At 39.7% G+C, this 24072-nt stretch overlaps 1 protein-coding gene across 2 annotated transcripts in view; it reads left to right on the top strand.

Moving 5' to 3' along the window:
• The first annotated feature begins 995 nt into the window (after positions 1-995).
• The window catches only part of PCDH9 (protocadherin 9), a 904321-nt gene continuing 881244 nt past the window's right edge, over positions 996-24072 (top strand). Inside the window, exons 1-3 of one of the 2 annotated variants that reach the window (XM_039482826.1) lie at positions 996-1631; positions 2816-5986; positions 21309-21420. In XM_039482826.1, coding sequence (XP_039338760.1) covers positions 2951-5986; positions 21309-21377 — 3105 coding nt within the window. In that variant the 5' untranslated portion in view covers positions 996-1631; positions 2816-2950 and the 3' untranslated portion in view covers positions 21378-21420. Of the gene's footprint in view, positions 1632-2815; positions 5987-21308; positions 21421-24072 lie in introns of those variants that run through there. The other variant, XM_039482820.1, reaches the window with a different exon arrangement.

Raw genomic sequence — 24072 nt, 5'->3', positions numbered from 1 at the left:
AAGTTGAGGAGAGCCAGGGAGCGATATTTTATACAAGGAGAGGAGAGATGCCAGCCGGAGAGAGCCCTCCAGCAACTCTGAGAGGGGGAGTTTGACGCACAAGCAGCAGTACCAAGCACAGCACCGGCCTCCTGCGGTGTCGGAGCTAGGAGATCGGGCAGGAGCGGTGCACGGTTAGGGGGCGGGGAAGTCTCCCCCTCCAGTTAAGAGCAGCTGCCCCCACCAAAGGAGCCTGCTCCGTGAGAACCAAAGGCAGCAGCTGCAGCCAGGACAGACTGGGTTTCTGCTCTCAACCAAGCCACCCCCGCTGCGGTTGCTGTAAAGGCTGCACCAGCTCACGCCATCCAGCACCCCTCATTCTCCCCCTCCCGCGCACTCTGTGACTGGGGACCGGGGCTCCCCGCTCCAACGCCGCGGCTGAAACGCATGTGGCGCCTCGCGTGGCTCCCCGCAGGCGAACGCGGGGCGCGCACACGCCGCTAAAGCCAGCGGGGACTACGCCGAGCCGAAGCCCGCCGCCCCAGGGCAGTTTAGCACCGTGCAGGGCAGCACGGCCGCCGGCCCTCCCTGTGATCTGGGGCCGCGCTCCCCTCCCCCGCATTGCGATCCAGGAGCACACAGCCACGTCCCGCCGGCAGCCGGGCGCATGCACCGACTCCCCTGCCCACGGCTGGAAGGCAGCGGCGGCAGGAGCCTCCTCCCGAGTCCCGCCCGCCCGGCAGCGGCTCCGAGGGCTGAATCCACAAGGTCCCGGCTCCCGCGCCATCCCCCCCGCGTCTCTCGCGCTCCAGCCCGCCGCCGCCGCCGCCGCTGCCCGCAAACCTATTAACCATTCCGGGCGGCGGCGGCGGCAAGCTCCGCTCACCCTCCTCCTCCTCCTCAGCTCCGCCTCCCCGCGGCCCCGGCTGCCCGACCGACGCGCCTGGCGGCCAATGCCAGGGCAGCACCGCTCCAGCCTCCACCCCCGCCGCTGCAGGCCAATCGGGTGCCACAGGAGGGGGGGCTTAGCAATGCTCACACCCTCCCTCTGGGCTTATTGAGAGTTATATCAAGAAATTTCAGTTCACAGAGAAGGAGAGAAAGAAAGAGACACTAGGAGGGAGAAGGGCAGGGGAAGCGCTGTAGCTTCCTTCCATCACTAAAGCAATAACCTATTAGGATTTTCTTTGGCACCTATCACCCCAGAGATGCAAAGAAGGAGAGAGAAGCATCAACCAGCCCAACTCTGACATTTCTAATAAGAACTTACAGACTTAACATGCCTGCCTCTCTACACTGAGGAGACAGGAATGGAAAATGTGTGCAGTGTAGAGTGGAAAATACCCCTGATCTAAAGAAGTGCACTGGGTTTTGTGCTTGCTGGTTGGTTGTGGTGGTGTATGCACGTTAAGCACCAGAAGGATCGTCGCCGGATAGAAATGAAACGTGGAGAGGATGACTAACGACAGAACTGTGAATTTGTTCTCTGGAGTTGCTAATTTCCCACCCCGAAGCAACACATTTCGCAAAGAGCAAGCGTTTGGCTGCTGCTGATTTCTCCAAAACTGGTGGTTTAGCAGATGCTTTGTGCTGTATGTGTTGGATCAGATCCTTGCTGAGCCGCCGCAGATCGGCAAAGGTACACAACCAGTGTAAGTGCAAAGTTACACACGCACCGTGTCTCTGATTTTTTTTTAAATACTAAATATATTTATCTAGGTAGAGAATCTGTGTTTCTGACTCAGTTGCTGTTCGTGGCAAAGGCTCACCTACTCGGCTGTCTCTGCATCCCTACCTGCATCACTCTGCTGGAAGTGATCACAGGCATCAGCTACCGTGCAGCTTTAATGCAGATAAGATGTAGTGCTTAGGCGCTGACCAGTTCCACTCAAGTATGTAGATGCCTGGAGCCTTGCACCATTTAATTTGCGGTTAATAGAGCATTTCGGCAGAAGTCCTTTTTTTTTTAACCTGCATTATCAGTCTGCAGTATTTATGTGTGGCAGCCGCTAATAACATCCCGAAGGGAGATCAGTGTCAGTGGTAAAAGACTGCACCTTTTCCCCTCCTCCTGTGATCAGAACATATTTTTTCCTGCATGTTCTTTGCAAACATTTAGGTTGCTTCTAAGTTGCATTTTGAATCCCCAATCCCTCTGATTTAGAATGTTTTAAAAATCAAATAAAGTTTAACGTTATTAAACATAAGGTGAAGTAGCCAACATCTGGAGACGAGACACCGAGCTTACTGTGTAAGAAACTGAGAGTCCTGTTATTGTCTCTTTAGTTAATAGGGATGTGAAGTAGCCAGTGACGACTGCTGCTGCAGCAGCATGTCCGGGTGTTTATTTCCCAGTACTATAGCAATAGTGGGGGATGCAAGGCACCAGGAGGAAAGAAAAATCTGGTTAGCCAAAAAAAAAAAAAAAAAAAACCAATGCACGGAAGGAAACAACAAATTACGTTTGGCAGCTGACATTGCAGTTAGCACAGAATCCTAGAGAAGTACGGCAAGGTTTTTCACTGGCACCAAATGCCTGGGTGGAGGGGGGAATGCACATTACTGATTATTACACCAGTGCTAACAGATGATTTGGAAAGTACGTGTCAAAACTGTAGCTGCCTTTAGTACGGCAAGTAGTTAATTCCATTCTCGGTATGTGCAGTTAACGGGATATTGGTGCATTCGTCCGGGATTGGTTGTAAAAGGGAGAAGCAGGGATATGTACTGTGTGCAAGTGTGCATTGCAAACATGAGTAGTAGTTCTTGGTGGTTGTGGATTTGTTTTGTTTTTTTTGTGAAACAATAATGCTCGTCTGTGTGATTGTGTTGACAGTTGCTGTCTCCAAATAAGAAATGAGATGTAATGCATCCTGCAGTCCATGCACGCCTCCTCTTGCAAATCGTGCACCATTCCTCTGTGGAAACCTTTAAATCCTAAAATCCAGAAAAAGAGAATAAACACATTATCATGGACCTGAGGGATTTTTACCTGTTGGCTGCTCTGATTGCCTGTTTAAGGCTGGATTCAGCTATAGCTCAAGAACTTATTTACACTATTAGAGAGGAGCTGCCTGAAAATGTACCCATAGGAAACATACCAAAGGATCTGAACATTTCTCACATCAATGCTGCCACAGGGACCAGCGCCAGCCTCGTCTACAGACTGGTTTCTAAAGCAGGGGATGCCCCTTTGGTCAAAGTGTCCAGCACCACTGGGGAAATCTTCACCACCTCTAATAGAATAGACAGAGAAAAACTCTGTGCTGGAGCCTCCTATGCTGAAGAAAATGAGTGTTTTTTTGAACTTGAAGTGGTGATTCTCCCCAATGACTTTTTTAGGCTGATCAAAATAAAAATCATTGTAAAAGATACCAATGACAATGCACCTATGTTTCCATCTCCTGTCATCAATATTTCCATACCTGAAAACACCTTGATCAACAGCCGCTTTCCAATTCCATCAGCAACTGATCCCGACACAGGTTTCAATGGTGTCCAGCACTATGAATTGTTAAATGGGCAGAGTGTCTTTGGACTGGATATTGTTGAAACTCCGGAAGGAGAGAAATGGCCTCAACTGATCGTACAGCAAAACTTGGATAGAGAGCAGAAGGACACCTATGTGATGAAAATCAAAGTAGAGGATGGAGGAACCCCTCAGAAATCCAGCACAGCCATACTGCAAGTCACAGTAAGTGATGTCAATGATAACAGACCAGTTTTTAAAGAGAGTCAGGTGGAGGTTCACATACCAGAGAATGCCCCAGTAGGCACCTCTGTAATTCAGCTTCATGCTACAGATGCAGATGTAGGAAGCAATGCAGAAATCAGATATATTTTTGGTGCCCAAGTTGCCCCTGCAACCAAAAGGCTCTTTGCTTTAAATAACACAACAGGGCTGATTACAGTTCAGAGGTCCTTAGATCGAGAAGAGACTGCTATTCACAAAGTGACAGTGCTGGCCAGTGACGGTAGCTCTACTCCTGCTCGGGCAACTGTTACCATCAATGTCACTGATGTAAACGATAACCCTCCTAACATAGATCTCAGGTACATTATAAGTCCCATCAATGGCACAGTATACTTATCTGAGAAAGATCCTGTCAATACAAAGATTGCCCTAATTACAGTTTCAGATAAGGACACTGATGTGAATGGCAAAGTGATCTGTTTCATTGAGAGAGAGGTCCCATTTCACTTGAAGGCAGTTTATGACAACCAGTATTTGTTAGAGACCTCTTCCTTGTTGGACTATGAGGGCACCAAAGAATTCAGCTTTAAAATTGTTGCCTCTGATTCTGGCAAGCCCAGTTTGAACCAGACTGCCCTGGTAAGAGTTAAACTGGAGGATGAAAATGACAACCCTCCAATTTTCAGCCAGCCTGTAATTGAGCTGTCAGTTTCTGAAAACAACCGTCGTGGTCTATACTTAACAACTATTAGTGCCACAGATGAAGACAGTGGGAAAAATGCAGACATTGTTTATCAGCTTGGCCCTAATGCCTCCTTTTTCGATCTGGATCGAAAGACGGGAGTTTTGACAGCCTCCAGAGTTTTTGACAGAGAAGAGCAAGAACGTTTCATTTTCACTGTAACAGCAAGGGACAACGGCACCCCTCCTCTGCAGAGTCAAGCGGCTGTAATTGTTACTGTATTGGATGAAAATGACAACAGTCCCAAATTTACTCATAATCACTTTCAGTTTTTTGTATCTGAGAACTTACCAAAGTATAGCACTGTGGGAGTGATCACAGTGACCGATGCAGATGCAGGGGAAAATAAAGCAGTAACCCTTTCCATCCTGAATGATAATGAGAACTTTGTGCTGGATCCTTACTCTGGAGTTATAAAGTCCAATGTTTCTTTTGATCGAGAACAGCAGAGCTCGTACACCTTTGATGTCAAGGCCATTGATGGAGGACAACCTCCTCGCTCTTCTACAGCGAAAGTAACAATAAATGTCATGGATGTTAATGATAACAGCCCAGTTGTCATCTACCCACCTTCTAATACTTCTTTTAAGTTGGTGCCACTCTCAGCAATCCCAGGCTCTGTCGTAGCAGAAGTATTTGCTGTGGATATAGACACTGGAATGAATGCTGAACTTAAATATACAATTGTAAGTGGAAATAACAAAGGTTTATTTCGTATTGATCCAGTGACAGGTAATATTACTCTGGAAGAAAAACCAGCTCTTACTGACGTGGGGCTGCATCGTTTAGTGGTCAACATAAGTGACTTGGGTTATCCTAAATCCTTGCATACTCTTGTGCTTGTATTTTTGTATGTAAATGACACTGCTGGAAATGCCTCTTATATTTATGACTTGATACGTAGGACTATGGAAACACCCTTAGACCGGAACATAGGGGACAGTAGCCAACCCTATCAAAATGAGGACTATCTTACTATCATGATTGCTATAGTGGCAGGTGCTATGGTTGTGATAGTGGTGATATTTGTCACGGTTCTGGTTCGCTGTCGACATGCATCTAGGTTCAAAGCGGCACAAAGGAGCAAGCAAGGTGCTGAATGGATGTCTCCCAATCAGGAGAACAAACAGAACAAGAAAAAGAAAAGGAAGAAAAGGAAGTCTCCTAAAAGTTCTCTTTTGAATTTTGTTACCATTGAGGAGTCGAAACCTGATGATGCTGTCCATGAACCTATCAACGGGACAATAAGCCTTCCAGCTGAGCTGGAGGAGCAAAGTATAGGAAGATTTGACTGGGGTACAGCACCACCAACAACCTTTAAGCCTAACAGTCCTGATCTTGCTAAGCATTACAAATCTGCCTCTCCACAGTCTGCTTTTCATCTTAAACCTGACACTCCAGTATCAGTGAAAAAGCATCATGTGATTCAGGAACTTCCGTTGGACAACACCTTTGTTGGTGGTTGTGACACCCTTTCCAAACGCTCTTCCACTAGTTCAGATCACTTCAGTGCCTCAGAGTGCAGTTCCCAAGGAGGCTTCAAGACAAAGGGCCCCTTACACACCAGACAGGTAAATGAGCACTTTTACTGGTCTATAAGTACTGCATACAAGTGCCCAATCAACCAGTATTAAAGTGCCAGTATGTCTTTTGTTTAGGTCTACTTTTAGCTTGGTTATAATATGGAGAGAGAAAAAAACGACCACTTTACCATCTGTCTGGGGACTTGTAAAATGCCTCTGATATTTCACAGTTTTAAGAGTCACTGATTATTAAACAGAACTACATGTGCACATGTACACACGCACGCAAACACACACACACACACACACTCACATATCTGTGTTGCATAAACAACAGATCAAAAATGGAAATACATTGTTAAAAGTCAAATTGTTTTCCCAAGAGTGTCCCAGTGTAAAGGTTACTGAAGAAGAAAAAACTGTGTTTTCTAATACGCCAAATTCCACTGAAAGAGAAAATTTGACTGTTTCAGGATTAATGTGTTACTTTGGGGATATGTAAATTCACTTTTAAATTTCAAGTGAGGCTGGTTTGAGTGTCTTTTATATTTCAAATTAATTTGGAATATTGTTAAGTTACTGTTGTTAAAGGGGTTCTTATTTTTTCACTTACAAAGATAGCAGACTTTCCAAGGAACTTCAGCTGTGAAGCATATGGTTTGTTGGTAGGATATAACTAAGCCATAAGGAAGTCTTCCTCTGTTTTGATTTTTAATTATTTTGTTGTTCTAGAGTATAGTAGGGGTCTAACAGAAAGTTTTTTGCATATTTTCAAAAATGGCCAAAGTATACTTTCAAAAGGAATGCATTCGCTCTAAATACAACTTAATTATGCAGAAAAAAATCAGCCCATTGTACATATTTTCTCATCGTAGTTATGCATAAGTGATCTGTCATAACTCATTTTAAACTGTGAAATATGCCATATGAAGAGGGATTAGGAGGCTGATAAACTCATATTTCAACCAAATCCAGCATTAGTTTTTCTTAGGTCTAATAATTCCTTGCTAATAAAGATTTAAATGCAGCGCTGTCTAATTTATTTCATTGATGCTTGTCTTTTGCCACTAAATTAGAATGTCAATATAGCCTGTAGATGGCACTAAGGTACTGTGTCGCTTGTGCTGGCCAGGTGCCAATCCTGCAGTAGATAGGAAATGGGGGAGGGAGGATCAAAGTAGTACTACAGCCAAAGAAACCTTTTGTTTAATCATAGTTGCACTGGAGCAACCAGTAGTTAAATTTACGGGTTTGCAAAGCAGCTTCTTAGTGCTTAGCTTTCACTGCACCAACTTTCTAGGGTTTAGCAATCAACTTCATATTACTGTAGGCATTGTAATCTTCAATATATGGTGATTTGTCTGAATTTATTAGGGGTCCACAAAGTATGAATTTTAGAACAGCAGGCAAGGAACATTTAACCTTGCCTTTGCAAAAAAGATTTTGTCAGTTGCAAATTTAGGACCAAGTACTTCCCTTAGCCTTATCTAAGATGAATGTGATGTTCCCAAAACCATGTCTTGACTTTTGGGTGTCTGTAAGGTGCCATATTAACAAGACACCTTGTTTAAAACAGGCACTTACAAGGCATCTGCTGTCTAGGTAACTACTCCAAAAATCCTCAATAGACTTGAAATGAGACACTGAAGAAACACTTAGAAAACTCTCCACACAAAAATCTATCTTTTCCAAGGACTATAAAGCCCGGTAAACTCTCAGAATGTTTTATGCACTACAGTAGCACTCCTGTCAGCATTTTTTTTTAAATGCTGATTTAAAAACCTCCAGTGCAGAGCGCTCTGGGTAATCTGTGGTTGTTCAGATGAGGGAATACACTCTTCCCCCATTTTAGTTACAAAATTTGAAAACCTCCTTCTTTGGTGTTCAGAGGTGCTGTTAATTTAACTTAAATTAACTTCCAACGTTCTGTTAAAAGAATCACTCTTAATCCCCTTCAGCCTCCCAAAGACGTTAAAGGATATAAAGTTCACTAAAATGATTTACCTGACAGAATGTCAGCACTGAACAGTGATGCTGAATGTGGGCAGAAAACCTACAGGCAACATTTTCACCTTCTTTTTTGTTCTTTACATTAAACAAATATTGCTTGAGTTTTAGTAATAATACCAGTCAGTATACTCATATTCTTGTATTATGGACCTGATTCAAATCCTGTTGTAGGCAATGGAAAGATTCTCATTGACTTCCATGGATTTTGAATCAGACTATAGAAGAGGTATAATGCTACATGGGACTGAAAATGCAACTATATTTTATTGTTCTTTTGATATAAACAATTATTATAATTGAGCTTTTCCATTCATAAGCCTGATTTTTTAAAATAGATTTTCCAGTTGATCAGTATTACAGGAACTAAGGGTTTTGACCTTACAACATTTTCTGATGGTTGAGTTCAGCCAACAGTGGCAGCATGAGTTAGCAGTCTGGTGTTTCTCTATCTATGATCTCTAGAGTTAGGATGTATCTTTGCTACTGTTCCCTGTGATGATGCAGAAATTGAATATAGTTTCATAGGTATGGGTTGTTGGGGTTTTTTAAAGCCTTGTTGATATAGAGTATGTCCTTAAAGTAGAATATAAAATTTTAAATAAAATCTTTCTTATAGAATGTTAGGTGAAAATAATGTAAGATCTGAAATGCATTTTTTAAAGTCCTTTGTGACAAAGTGTTTAATTCTGTGCCATTGTACTGTTTTCTTGCATTTACAATTGAAGATTTCTGTATTTTATGCTAAAAAGCTGTAGCAGAGTGGTCACCTGCATCTTTTGCAGAAAGTATTTATTTCTGTAATTTGGAAAGGGTCCATGAAATGTTGCAGAGAATGTTGGAATAAAAAAGGGAGAAGGTTAGGGGAATACTTACCTGAGAAATGTTATCATGATATATTTTCCATTAAAAATGTTATTTAAGATTATTATCCATGATGAAAACACATATACATAGCATTAGGTACTGCTGATAAACTAAAATCAGGCAAAACTCCTATTGACTTTAAGTCATCTGCTAAGACTGGATCCCATGATAAAATCTTTCAGGACTCCTACATTTTCAGAATACTTTGTTGGGCTTTGGCTATGTGATTGCCATTAAATCCAATGGGAATTGCTTGTCTAAACTTCTGTACACCACTTTGAATTATGCTGGTTGGTGTTTCAAAAAGTGCCCAGTATAAAAACCAAAGCCCTCCCCAAGTGCCTATGATGCAGAACACCTGGTAGCTGCTCTGAGCAGAGCACTTCTGAAACTTGAACTTGGGAGTGTCTTTTCAGAGCTAATTAACATAATTAGGAACATGAAAAGAATGTTACCCACTGTCAGCTCTTGTTGCTCAGATTCTGTAGTCACTAATATGACTCATGAATAATACTGAAATCTATGCAGGGTGTTCCATCAGTGTTCATTTCAGTATTCAACTGAACAAAAACATTATCCAAAATATTGAGCCAATGCATCAAACAACTAAATACAAAATACAGCAGAAGACAGCATGTTGCATTCTTGTGTGTGAAAAGTTTTCTTTTATAAAAACCCTACTCAGTGCCATAATTTTAGCAACAGGATAAATAGTGAAATGATAGACAATGAAAGTCAAATCACCACACTTTATTCCAATTTTACACTAATGTAACTCTGTTTTAACAAATTTGGAAGGAGTTAAACCACTGTAAAACTGCAGTAACATAGGCCTAAAAACCTTACATTAATGTCACATTGAAAGTTACGAGCAAAGACTTCAATTCATGAAAGCATTCCTATTCAGAATAGCACTTAAGTGTGTGCTTAACTTAAAGTGCATACATATATCCCATTGAAGTCAATGGATGTAAGCACAGGATCAGAGGTAGTCATCTGCTTAAACATTGTCCTAAGTAGGGATGGACTACAGTACATGCTTAAGTACTTTTCTGTATCTGGGCCAAAATTAAACCCGTTCGGAAATGTGTACAATTCCACTGAATTCAATCAAGGTAAACAAGCGCTGACTTTGACCCTAAATTTTCAAGCACTCAGAAGACAGAAAATACAAAAATTTAAGGTTCTAATAGTAAACTTAACTTACACATTACTCATATTGCATATTCAGGTATATATTTAACTGCATAACAGTAATGCAATATATTCTGTGGGGCCAATTCTTTGTTCCTTATTCAGTCAATGGGAGTTTTGCCTGAGTATGGAGTGAATATGAAGAATGAAGGCTCAGTAATATGAGTGAAGATCACTTAAGCTTGCTCTGTCAAATGTAATTTTTGGCAATTTTTGACTTTGGTGTGTTTAAAATTGTAACCTGAAGCTTTTGTATTCAGTTTCTCTATTTTTTAAAGAAAAAAAAGATTAAAACATTAATGCATCTAATGTGTTCTTCCACAGTTGCAAAATTGAAAGTGTGCGCAACTGTGGTAATCCACAGTGAAATAGCAGTACAGAATTTTTCATAATTTTTCAGAATTTGTAAAGATTACCATTATGTATTCTTAGCATTCCATAGTCCCATAAATAATATTGTTCTTAGTGGCAATTTTTTACTGCAGATGCACAAAGTTGCATTTTCTATCAACTATAATTTCATTGTTTCAAGTATTTATGCTTATGGTTATTTTATTTTTACATGTTAGCCTGGACATTAGTTCATAGTGAGGACTAGCCACTGAGAGGACTTCAGCATATAAAATACAGCTGTTTTTGAGTTATGTATGTCTTAAAAAAACTGGAAATGCTGAAAAAGTACAGTATGTTTTTCCACCTTTGCATAGCTCAAAAATAGGATAACACATTTTGCTCAAATGGCTAAAGAAATTTATCTTTGATTTGAGACTAAGCATGGAAAATTTCTGCTGAAAGGGAGAGTTTTTCAGCAGTTAAGAGCATGTGAAAACTCATGGTTATAATGGAAATCTGAACATAACCCTAAGCAATAATACTGTTTTCAATTGTGGCACTGTAAATGCTAAGCTATAATAAGGAACATTTTGTGTATACAGTTACATACGTTAAAAGCCTAGCAAGCTTCCTTTCTCTTTAAATCGGTTTTCCATGCAGAGAGTTTTTGTCTGAATCACTGCAGTCTGTTCTCACCTGGATGTGCAATGCCTAACTTTCGTAAATGCTAATAAGAATCACATCACACACAGTAGAGAGAATAGGATCCTAAGAGTTTAATGCTATTGGAGTTTTGTGATACTATTCTTTTGTGTTTAGGGACAAGAAGGGATCTTTCTAGTTACCATTTCAGATTTTCATTTCCAAAGAATCTATTCTTCTAGCAAAACCATATCAGCCACACTTTATTGACAGCGATTTTATTGTAGCTAGAGGCTTTACAGTAAGCTGTTTATTGCTGTTCCCTAACTCAGTTGACAGCAATTGGGGAATTAATTTTCTTGCCCCTGGTGTGCTTTCTTGGATATAAACAACAGATGTTAAAGATATGAAAACAGTGACCCATTTACATTTGACAACTCTTTAAGTACACAGTTTACCTGTGTGGATTATGCAGAAGTTCATATTGGGGCAGAAAACAAACACATACAAAATTTAATCTGAGGGAATGCTAAATAATAGGTAACATTGCTCCATGGATGCTATACTATATATTTTCATATTAGAGTTGTTTATCCATATATCAAGCATGTAATATACTGACACATATTTCATATATACATATATTTGCACACACACTCACATATATCAGTATATCTATCCAAACATATACCCACTCTCACACACGTATATATACAGCTCTCATTTATTAAATTGCCTTCTCAGTTCAGTCTCATTGTGCCTGCTTACTGTGGGCCTCATTTGACCTATCTGGTATTCAACATACTGAATATAATGTACCAGTCAGAAAGCAGTATGTTCTGAAAAATCTAGCAATAGCCACAGATAATATTTGGATTTACGTAGCACCTTCCATCTAAATAGATTCTAAAATCATTTGAAACCTTTATTTATTCATTCACTTCTGAAGTGCAGCTCTCTCTGGTACTTCCTTTAGCATAGGTGTTGATTCAATACAATCACAGAGGGAAAAAGTGAAACTAAATCATCAACATTCCCTGCTGCAGCCTTGGTTTTTCCTTTTAATTCACAGCCTGTGGTAGATGATCTATAAAATCGTATATGCCAGATATATCACTGGAGACAAGTTTTCTCTGATTTACATCCCACTCAATCCCATTAACAAGAAGGGTATTATCCAGGAGGATGTAAATCATGGAGGAATTTACCCCATATCTATAGTCATTGGCATATTTCTGTTAGAAATCAACATGAAGACATAAAGGGCCAATATTTTTCTCTAGCCAGGATTCCAATCAGCAAGAAACTTAAGATTGGTCTCAGTTAAAGCATATGACTAGTCCTAACAGGGCTTAAGCTTGCTTAAGATTTAGCATCTTACAGAATTGTGACCTTAAGGGCTTGTCTACACACACAAGTTGTAGTATGTTAACAATACCGTTATAGTTTGAGTGGTATGACCCTCTTATTGTGGATGCAGTTATATCATTATAAATATGCATTAAAGCAGTATAATTTCTGTATGCGAAGGGGAATAAGATAAATTGGGATAAGGCACCTTTATAGTGATATAACTGTGTCCTGTACCAGTATAACTATTTTGGTTAAAAAAAACAAAAAACAAAAAAACATACCTCTAACCAAAATAGATTACTGGTACAAAAACTGTGTGCAGACTAGGCTCACACTGCATGGATGTAAGTCAGATAAACATAAGGCCCATTATCTCTTTATGTCTACTTCATATTGTCCTCATTAAAAAAATTGCACAGGGTGTAAATCATGGAAGAATTTGGCCCATTTTGTCAGTTATCTCCACATTTTTAAAGCAGCCTCAGTCTAACCTATGGTTTTGGGAGCACAATGAATTGTGAGTGAAAATACATTCAGTTGTTCGATTATCTGATTTGTAGGCATATTTAGGTAATTAGGTGTCTAAATGCTAGCAGGTTCACCTACAAAGATCGTGCCTATAATTTCCCCTTTTATTTTCTATTTCAACAGTTAGCAAGGTTAGCAAGAATGAAAAGTTGTTATAAAACCTCTGTGTATCTTTGTAGTGTTTCTGCTATCATACCACATGAAAAGTGAAACTTGAATTGTTCACCCTTTGTCAGGAGATTATCTAGCATTATTTCAAGTTGCCATGCAGTTGCTGTAGTTTACTGTGAAGTCTCTTTGTAATCATGTTACATTTTGCAAAATACCACACTATATTTTGCATTAGTAAAATCTCTATGTCACTGTTGTAGTATTGTTTTAATTAGAATGTGCATGCTCTGCCTACAGGAAGAACGCAATGAGCACTCATTTACATACACAGTTAATAGTAAGAATTAAAAAATTGAGGCCAAATCTTCAGTTGAGGTAAATCAGCATAAATCTACTGAAGTAAATGAAACTCTGCTGATTTACCCAATCTGAGGATCTTGTCTGGTATTTTTGTTTTTACAAAAAACTACTGTGTCGGGGAATAGGTGATGTTGATATAAAATATCCAAAATATAAATTAATGCTGAGTAAAATAAATGTGGGCTTGACTGAATTCCAGATTAATCCATTTTGAATTCAATCAAACACAGTGCAGAAATCAATCTGTTTGTCTATCACCTTTATTGACTTCAATGGGAGCAGGTTTTGGATAGCACCTACAAACAGCAACAAAGACAATAAAAACACAACAACAAAGAAAACAAATATTTCTGCTGACTAATGGATGGAAGGTGAGAAATACAGAATTTTATGTGTTCATTGAAATCAATTTGTAAGTTGCTCAGATGCCAGAAATGATAGGATTGTTTCAAGATGCCCAGATACCACTAAAATAGAAGATCTGACTGTCTGTCCATCTATCCATCTATCTGTCTATGCATCTATCTAGAGTTTAATACTATTGTTGTTTTAAGGTGCTAAGTGCAGTCTACTTTTGTTGAAGTCAATAAGAATTGAAAGATATTATTTTGTAGAAAGTGTTCAGCACCTGTCAGTTTGAGGTATTTTTATTAATAGTCTTAATTGTATGATTTTTTGTGAATCAGTTCCTGAAAAGTATATACAAATATTTTTCTATCAGTAATAATGGTTATTTTTAGCCTAATATAGCGATATTGTCCTTAAAATACAAATAAAACCCAAACAAAAATTCTTATTTCAGTTGTGAAAGACATTTACCATCAGCCTGACCCTGTTGTTGATTCATGCAGTTGGAGATCTGTATATTTATTTATTGATATTGTTCAAACTTCTGGAAACAAAATAACTTTGGATATCTTCACTGTAGATTCCCATCTTGGTTACGATAGCTATACATTCACTGGCTTCATTAGAACTGTAAAGCACAGAAAGTAGGATACCTTCACATTGTATACTGACTGCAATGTTATGTATGAGTCTTTGGGTCTGATCCTTCAAGTCTTCTGTATATGTTAATTTCAACACTGCAGGTTCAAGCCAAAAACTCTTAGTGAAGTCAACAGTAATGCTTGCAGGATCTGGTCCTCTGTTTATAAAAGTATATTTATGTCCATAGTGTGTATATATAGAAACATGCACCCAGTACACAGTAACATTTGAAAAGCTCTTCTTTGTAATACGGGCCCAAACCAATGTCCCCTTGAGTCAATGGAAAGACTCCCATCGACTTGAATGGGCATTGGATTCTGTCCTATATGCAGTTAGTTCTCTTCCTGTAGTAAGTGCATTGGAATGCAAGTTATTTTGGTTTGCTGCCTTTGTACCAGGGAGTGAGCTTCCTATGTTTTGTCTCACTGTAGTTGATTCCTTGATACAACATTTTATGAATTTACTATCACTATAAAAAGTGTGTTATAGCTTTCTAGTATATAACTATTAGCTATTAGAAAAAAATACTATTCTGTTCAACTATTCAAGCCATTGTGTTAAAATATTTCCCATATCTCTTTTTGTGCATGTGTCTGCAGCTGCCTGAATTTTCAGTTGCTTGTCAGTTTGGTTCACTTTAACCGTGTCAGAAATACAGGTCAAAATATCAGTAAAGTGTTGGTCTAGTTGGTAACAGGACTTGAAATTGCATTCAGGTTGTGACAACTGTATCCTGAAACATGCCTCACGCTGAAGTCTTCAGCATTCAGAGCAGCAGGAGGTAGACTGTGCACCAATAGGAAACCTGTAGTCATCCCTATATTTTTAACAACTGCCAAATAAATAAATTAATTAATGAAATCCGCATCTGTCTAAGGGATAGTAGTAAACCTCACCTGTTGAAATGTAATCTCTCGTGTACAGGAGATGGACTTTTCTGTTTGAGGTTTCATCAGTTTTTATTTCAGAAAGCTGTTAAATCTGTCAAACATTTCAGATGGAAAAGAATGCCTGCCTTTTTAAAAAAAAAATTATTTCGCCTTTGTATGCTACAAGAGCACAGGGCTGTCAATCACCAGAAATACAGAGTGAGACAGGATAGACATGTTGCCATGAATGGCAAACTCCCTTTTTCTTCCTGAAACCAAGATTAGTTAAAAATGGCAATGCCTGATTATGACCTGGCCTTCCTGTGAAAGTGGATGAGAGGTGTGGATATGGCCAAGGGAAGCCACTTATAATATGCTCTGGTACAGTTGTTCTGGTCTCCTGGAGGCATCCTTTTGAAAGGGGTGATTCAGTCTATGGGGTTTGTGCAGCTGTAGCTGAGCAGCGTTGTAGAGCATTCAGAACTGGCTGTTTATTTAAGCTGTTCATCTATCATGGATCTGTTTTTGCATCCTTAGCCATTATGTGAATGAGATGTGAACATACTTTCTTTGTTTTCATTGTGTGTGTGTGTGTGTGTGTGTGTGTGGTATTGATGCATTAAAGTTTACCTCATGCAATCCATCACATTTAGAGTGATGGAGTGAGATCATTTCTATGTGGATTGCCTAGCAGTCATGACACATAGTATGGCAAAGGTGCAGTCAAGGGCTTTTGGAAAGATACTTAAATGCCATAAAAAGTAGTTTCCTTTATCCACTTCTCTTGAGCTGGCTGTTTTGGATGCCCTCTGTCATTATGTGTTGGTGTGGTCAGCTTTGTGTGACCTCATTAAAAATCAGTGCACTGGTTACTGTCATGTGATTCCTCAAAGTTGTATATTGCAGACAAAGAAACTGCAAAGTTACTAATTGGTTTTCTGTAGATTTTAATAACACTTCTTGCTGTGATTGTATCCTTTGCTTCTTGTTGTGATGGTATCAAAGCTATCTGAACATCTCCAAATTTTACTATTACCCAACTTTGCTAATGTGTAGGCTTTGGCCTTCTTCTGTGCTTTAGCAGTTGATTAAGAAATATTTTAATCCCTTGCAGGGTACTGAGAAACTAATGGCTTATGTAGTATTTTAGTCTTTAAGCTTCCATTGTAAATGGTATGAAAAATTGAGTCACTTGGCTGATGCTTAAATATATCTTTCCCTTTTACTAAATTATTGTCACTATCATTTCTTGTTTCTCGTTTTAATACTCAGAAAATGAAATTTGGAGATATTTATTTTTATAGGAAGTGTGCATGCACATATTAGAAATCTGAGATTTCCCCCAAAATGAATATTATCAGAGAAATGATACACAAATGATTTTCTGTATGATCTGTTATTGCATAGTGAACTCAAAAGCATAGATTGTAGTAAGTACTTTAAAGGAGCTAAGTGGCTTCTTTAAAATTTGAATAATAGAGTGCTTTTGGAGGAATATTTTTATAGAATGTTGATAATGTGAAGTAAAATGCTTTCTAATCTAGATATCTGCTTGCACTTGTTCCTACATTACTGTATTTTTTTTTTTAAAAATCAGATTAAATAGAGTGATTTAGGGATGCTAATGAAAGTCAGAGGAAAAAGACAGAGAACCCAGCCCTGCAATACTTATTCTGGAAAAAACTCCCATTGAAGTTTGCAGAACTGGGCTGAGAGAATGAGGGAGAGGAGAGAGAAACTAAGGCCTAAAAATACTCATTATTTGTGGGTGTCTCCATTTTCAGGTGCCCAGCTTGAGATAACTTGATATTGATTTCCAGAGGTGCTATCTGGTTGCTGCTCCCCTTAGTTGCATTTGGAATTGTGGGTGCTAAAAGTCAGACTTCTATGATTCTCAAGTTGTGCTCCAAAATTTGAGGTATTCCTAAAGTAGTGGACAGACACTGTTGAAAATGTAGTGCTAATTAGATGAACAGAGACTGTTAATTGTGAACAGTCGTATATGCGTATTTAAAAATTGATGAAACCTGATTCACTTGTAACCTAAATCTGATATGAACCCCATGACCTCTTCTAGGTATAATAGGCCACTAACAAAGTCAGGCTACTAGTATGATCTGGTAAGGTAACTTCCATGAATCTCATTCTTTCTGAGTATTTAGGACCTAAAATGTATGTTAGAAAAGTTTGGATTTTGTAGTTTAAAACATTGCCCTTTTTGGAGAGCTATGAAATATTTATTTTGAAGTAGCCTGCTGGAATCCATTGGCTAGTTCTGTAGCCATATTATATTTGTGATCGTTGAGGTAGGCACACAAAATATCTCATTAATGTTTTTTGAGCAGACTCTGTTGATACCACACTGGCAGAGGGCAACATCCATGTTAGGTCTGGTGTCTTGCTGAGATTTATGAAAGAGAAGAAACAAGCAAACAAAAATATAAACAACCACAAAGCAGGACCATACAAATTGAGTTTCAGTAAGTGGACAGTACTTGAATTCAATAGTCTGCAAGGAAGATTGGGATGAAATCTGAAAACACTTATGAAACCATACGGCTGTCATTTGGCTAAAAACTCAGTGTGGATGTCTGAACTTTCATGCAAACAGAATAGGTCTGTTAATAAGAAAGCTGGCAGTGCTTATATGATACACAGGATGATACTGACTCTTGAGTCTGCATGTTTAAAACAGTATGTTGAGAACTTTTAATAGTACAGCTTCATAAGATCCCTCATGGGTCTCCTTGTATATGGCGCACATCACAGATGGCAACAAAATGGACTTACCTTGTCTGGAGCTGATTTCTAATGTCCGTCTGTGTCATAAGCAATTCTTGCATTTGGAACTTAGGTCAAGTAAATGTGAAATGTTGATTCAGTCTGTGAATCAACTTAGAAGGAAATGACTTGCATTGGAAACCATTTCTATGTTTGGTAACATTTACTTGCTACTCTTGCGCCATTCTAGGTATTTTGTTAATGCTCTCACATTTTGGGCCAAGTGCAAGCCTGGTGTAAGAATGTGCAAGCCTGGTGTTACAGAAGCCCATATTCAAAGAGTCCCTAGCTACCATTATCCCTAGAGCCTGTGTAGCCAACTCCCTGCGTCCCCTAGTATAAGTGATGATTCTAGGTTTGCCAGCTTGATGATTGCAGAAAACCGAACACCCTTGCCCTGCCCTTCCCTGTGGCTCGGCCCCTGCCACGGGGACTCAGCATGCTGACTCCGCCCCGAGCACTGGTTCCGCAGCTCCCATTTGTTGGGAACTATGGCCAATGAGAGCTGCGGTGGCGGCGCCTGCGACCGGGGACAGCGCACAGAGCTGCCTGGCTGTGCCTCCACTAGGAGCCAGAGGGAAATCCGGCCACTTCCTGGAGCTGCATGGAGCCAGGTAGAGAGTCTGCTTTAACCCCACTGTGCTGCCGAATGGACTTTTAACAGTCCAGTCAGCAGTGCTGACTGGAGCCTCCAGAGTCCCTTTTTGACTGTGAGTTCCGATCAAAAAACAGATGCCTGGCAATCCTAGATGATTTGGGAGCAGGAGGAGAGGGCTTGTCTGGAGTACTACTTCTGCTGCTGATGACATTTGTAATCTGTCAGTTGTTACTTGGTAGACATCTCTTTGGGAACCATAGCCAGTGAGCATAGTGTAAAGCAGCCTCAAGATTGCGCTCCATTATGCCAGGGCTGAAGGTAAACCAATCTCAGAATCAGGCAGCTGCTCTGGGTACTTTGTGGTTTTCACCAAAGCAGCACCCAGCAGATACTGGTCCCAGCTGAGAATCCAGGCCAAGGTATCTTTTGAAAATGACCTAAATTAATCATATTCCTTTTTAAACAATTGAAATTAATTCTGTCCTAATTTTCAAAGCCGTAAGGGTTTTTTGCCTGTTGTGATTTCTTAGTGGTCTTTCATTACTTTTGCATCTATACAGTTTCACAGATAATGACAGGCCCTCAAAACCTGCAGAACATTGCATGTAACATTGCTTCTGCAACTATTTACCACTTCATTAGCTTTTTCAATAGTGAAGATAAGTTAGCATTTTGTCATGAAATTTGAATTGCCAACTTGTCTGACTGAAACACATGAACCAAGGCATAATAACTCTCACAAAGTACATTAATGCTTGTACAAGCAGATGCAATCCCCTAAGAAAAGAAAATTTGTGTGGGGTGTTTTTTGTGATGGTGAAGCCAATTTTTTTTGACATTTTCTCCAGCAAATTTTGCTGCTTTGCAGAATATCTGAAAATACAATGGGAGACATTTAGCTCTTGTCTAAGAGGGAGCAAATCAACTGACTGCAGTAAACTTGATCAGAGCTACATTTGTCCATGCAGTTCACACATTACACTTTATATGTAATTGAACCACCGGACCAGTTTCAGTGTGATGTTTGTCTTAAAGTTATCAGGCCAGATTCTCACTAAGGACTTTTTACATCACAGGAAAGTGTGCATAACTGTGATTGATACCCACTATACGACATCTTTATACTGTCAAGTGGTGGCAAAGTGGAAGTTGGCTATGACTTTGCTACAGAAAAACGGTGTGGTTTTATACTGTGGTAGCCATCTTAAAATAAAATTGTAGTGGAGATGGGCACTGTGGTTTTTAACCTGCGTGTAACCAGTTGAGGTTAACACTAGGTGTGTAGTACTGGGATCAGCTAGCTACACTGAGGACTTTAACCATCAGTATCTGTCTCATATTAGATATCTCAGTGTAAAAAACACCCCCTTTTTCCCCCATGAAGACAAAGCCGTCATGTAAATGAAAATCAGGCCTGATACCATTAAGGCAGACTTTCACTGAATTTGGTCCCGTGGTTCATGGAGTGAAATAACATGACTTTTAGGTTATCCAATTTCTCCCCGGTGACACTAGTGGCAGAACCCCTTAAAACTCCTGCCAGGCTCTCAGCACCATCTGTTACACTACTGATATGTTTCTCATATCAGCTTCAATGTCAATGCCATACTTCTGCAAATTATTCATTGTTGCGTCAGTGATTATCGTTCCATTCAGTGAAGATAACTCATTGAACCCAAACAAATGCAGTAACCTCTAATTTCACTAACAGAAGTAACTACTCATAGCCTTTCTCTTTTACACCTGTAGCTTTTCGCTTTTACACCGTCCAGAAGTTTTGTAGTTTTGACTTCTGTCAAAGTTTTTTGAAGTGTGGTGATGGTTAGAAAAATCACGGTAAAAATAGCATAATTTTCCTCAACAGATCTATTCCTTGTGTACATTGAGAGTCTGTTCTGTTTGCCTTTTCTAAGAAACAAACAGGCAAACTGTTTATTGCTTTTAATTCTGTTAGCGCACCAGCACTGTAATGGCAGAGAGAAAGTTGTATCCTCTTCTGGCTCACGTATTGTCAACCACATTTTTAACCAAGATACAATTGCAAAATATTTATTACTGATTATTATGACTGAGTCAGAACAATCCCAGTTTGATTTGCAGTGTTAGCAATTAGAGAAAAAAAATGTTTATCTGTAAATAAAGCCCTTTATTGCTTTTCAGTAACTCCAGCTCAACACAGAACCCCATGATGCCAGTCTGACCATCATTTTTTTGGGAGTATCACCACACTTCAAGGTTTGCTGGGCCCAATCCTGACCTTGCGCTTGAGATTCCGAGGATTAGAAGGGCCTGATCCAAAGCCTATTGATATCAGTGGGAGTCTTTCCATTAACCTGAATGGGATTTGGATAATGGAAAGACTCCCATTGATATCAATAGGTTTTGATACAGGCCCTTTGGAAGGGCAGACTTTGGCGCACTGCACTAATCATTTTTGTGCTGTTCAGCTTCGCTATCACTAACCAAAAGAGGGGTTGGATTTTTGCTTAGCATGAAAACATCGGGACAAGACTTTCTTCACAGTTACAGAATGAAGAAGGCAAGCAGGTCAGAATAAATGTGTTGTTTTATACCTTGTGCTTCAACTTTTTCCTTTTATCTCTCTTGTATCTCTTTGAAAAAATTCCTTTACAGTATCTTATCTCTTCGCTTTTGATCTACCTCATAGCCATTTTTTAAATGTAGTTTCCACTTCTGAACATTCTTGGTAATTTGCTTGCCTCTTTATCCTCCACAGATGCTCCACCCATCTGAGGATCCTCTCCTTTATAACATCTTCGTTGCAAAACTGCCTACAAGACAGTGAATCTGGTTCACAGTCAGTACTTACTCAGCAGGAGACATTTCTCACTCACATTTGATACCTGCTGGCTGCTGCTTTCAATTATGCCCTATACTGGAGAGCAGAACTGTTGAAGTAATGGAATCAATGATGTAATCAAACTAGTTAAAATGCTAGCAGGGTAGCTACAGGGTTCTGGACATTGTCTAATTCCTGCCATAAGCAAAATAGTGACAAGTCCTGCTATTGTTTTGTTGCTTTCTTAGATGGCAAAAAACTAGACATTTGTTCATTATATTGTGAAATCGCATCCCAGGATATTGTTGAATCTGCCCGGCAGATAATTATCAGATGACTGTAGGTAATGAAAATAACCTTTCCCTTCCACTAGGAATTTAGTATTGATCAAGTAGATGCATTATTTTTGTGAGTTCCTGGTCCTGTAGTACATATGGATTTATTTAATATGAATTAATGGTACTGTTTTCCAGAATTTGGGTATTGGTGTTTTACCAGAGGAAGGGGCATTTCATACATTGCATCTTGGCACTGAGAATGACCAGAGACAGTGGGCCTGATTCACATTTACACTAAGACTATTTAACAATGCTCTGGTTGTGGAAAGGGGTCTTAAATTGGGTATAAACACAATTTACCCTGGGCCTAGTTCTGGTCTCACACTGGTTTTCCACTAATGCAATTCTAGTTACATCACTGATGTGTCCTCCTCCTCTTTCTCACACACCCCACAGCACACATATGGGAGGAAGGTTCTACGGTCCTTCTGGAGCCCTCAGAATCACCAGCATACATTTTTCCCCTTTGCACTTTGTTACCGCCATCCTTCTTCTACTAAGGCTGCCTGGATGGCAGTCCCTTGGGCACTCTTGAGTGGTTGCTGTTTATTAATGTGAGGTATTCTGTCTCTTTGAATAGCAAGAATGCAAGAAGGCTAAGTCCTTCCCCTGTATGGCAATTCAGAGCATGACCAGTAGGCTGGCCATTTGATGCTATTGTAATACTATCTTCACTTCAGTGTTGTATCTAACATGTATCTTCTGTGTTTCAATTGTTTTATCATGAGGTTTTCCAAGTATTACATACGGCCTTTAAAAGCTAGAGCTCAAATCTCACTCTGAAGAAGCATGCGGTATCAGAGGACTAACAGTGATAAAGATTTAAGTAGTGGTGTGATTCACTAGAGGTGACCTGCAGTATAGTGAGTAGTTGTAAAGGCATTGTAATAATCTCTGATGTTACATGCCACTTGTTGTCATGCTCTGCATTTTTCCTCTTACAATCTCCTGCATGCAATTTCCACTTGAGATTCATTTTAATGTATTCTTAATATGTTCCTTAACATGTTAATGGCACTTTGACAGCTTAAGAAAAGAGGGCCAGTGCCAAAACTATGGAAGACTCTTTAACCAACATACTAGTTTAAATAATTCAGCACTCATAGTTTTAAGACCCAAAGGCATTTTTACGTGTGTAGATGTAAAAATTAGATGCATGTTTGGGGAGATCACTACTATCAGACTTTAATCTTAAGGACATAAAGAAGCTGTACACTTAACACAAGCTTGTACTGTTTTGAAATAGATGCCATGATTTTCCGATCATGTGTGAGAACAGAATCTCAAGTTTAGTCTAGGAGACCTATGGTAATATAAGGTTGTGTAACAAAACAGTGACATCCATTATTTTAAATCCAAGACCATCAGAATTTCAAATTATGCTTCTCCCACTTACTGTGGCAATGTACTTCAGAGGAGACTTTAGAGAAATTACTTACTTGACTCTTAGGGCAAGTCTACACTACAGCACTACATTGGCGCAGCTGCACCGATGCAATTGCGCCAGTGTAGCGCATCTGGTGAAGATGCGCTATGCCGACAGGAGAGTAGTCTCCCGTTGGCATAATTACTCCACCTCTGTGAGAGACAGAAACTACATCGGTCGGAGAGTGTCTCCTGCCGACATAGCGCCGGTGTGGACAGCACTTAGGTCACTGTAACTTGTATTGCTCAGGGAGTGTCTTTTTCACACCTCTGAGTGATGTAAGTTACATTGACTTAAGTGGTATTGTAGACCAGCCCTTAGAAAAACACCATCAAGAGGAACTTGGCTTGTCCCTTGTCTGGATTGGAGTAGCCATTCTGATATATTAACCTGAAGACAAAGAGCCAAATCATGGAGTGCTTACTCAGGTGAAACACCCATTTGCATCATTTAGAGTTTTGCTTGAGTAAGAACTGTTTTCCCGTAATCACTGAGTTCCTTGGACAAACCATTTTGACTCTGATCCAGTAAAGCAGAGCAAGCTCCTTCATCTGGCACATTAAATGGAAGCTCTGCTAGAAAAGGAAATGTAGTATTTTGCCTTTGCATTTCAATTGAGTCAGAATTTATTATTTTAAGCTTAGGTGATAAGCATCTCCAAGCAATGTAACATCATTTACAAAGCCAGGTGACAGATCACTTAAATACGAGGATACAGTTAGGCATGTGGATTCTGTTAATTACAACAAAAATAAATGAATGTCATACGCAAGCTTCCCTGTTCAGTTCTTTCAGAGTAACTCACTTCTGACTTGCAGCACTCCTGTTCGAGTCTGGGATCTTTCTTTGACACAGAAAGTCTTTTATGCAAATTTGCATGGTGGGCAAGCATCCAAGAGAAAATAGTTAAAAGTCTAAACCCGCTTCCACTTTTGAC

Source organism: Mauremys reevesii, linkage group 1 (genome assembly GCF_016161935.1).
Source record: "Mauremys reevesii isolate NIE-2019 linkage group 1, ASM1616193v1, whole genome shotgun sequence".
Lineage (NCBI taxonomy): Eukaryota > Metazoa > Chordata > Testudines > Geoemydidae > Mauremys > Mauremys reevesii.
This window is presented reverse-complemented; position numbering and strand designations above follow the sequence as displayed.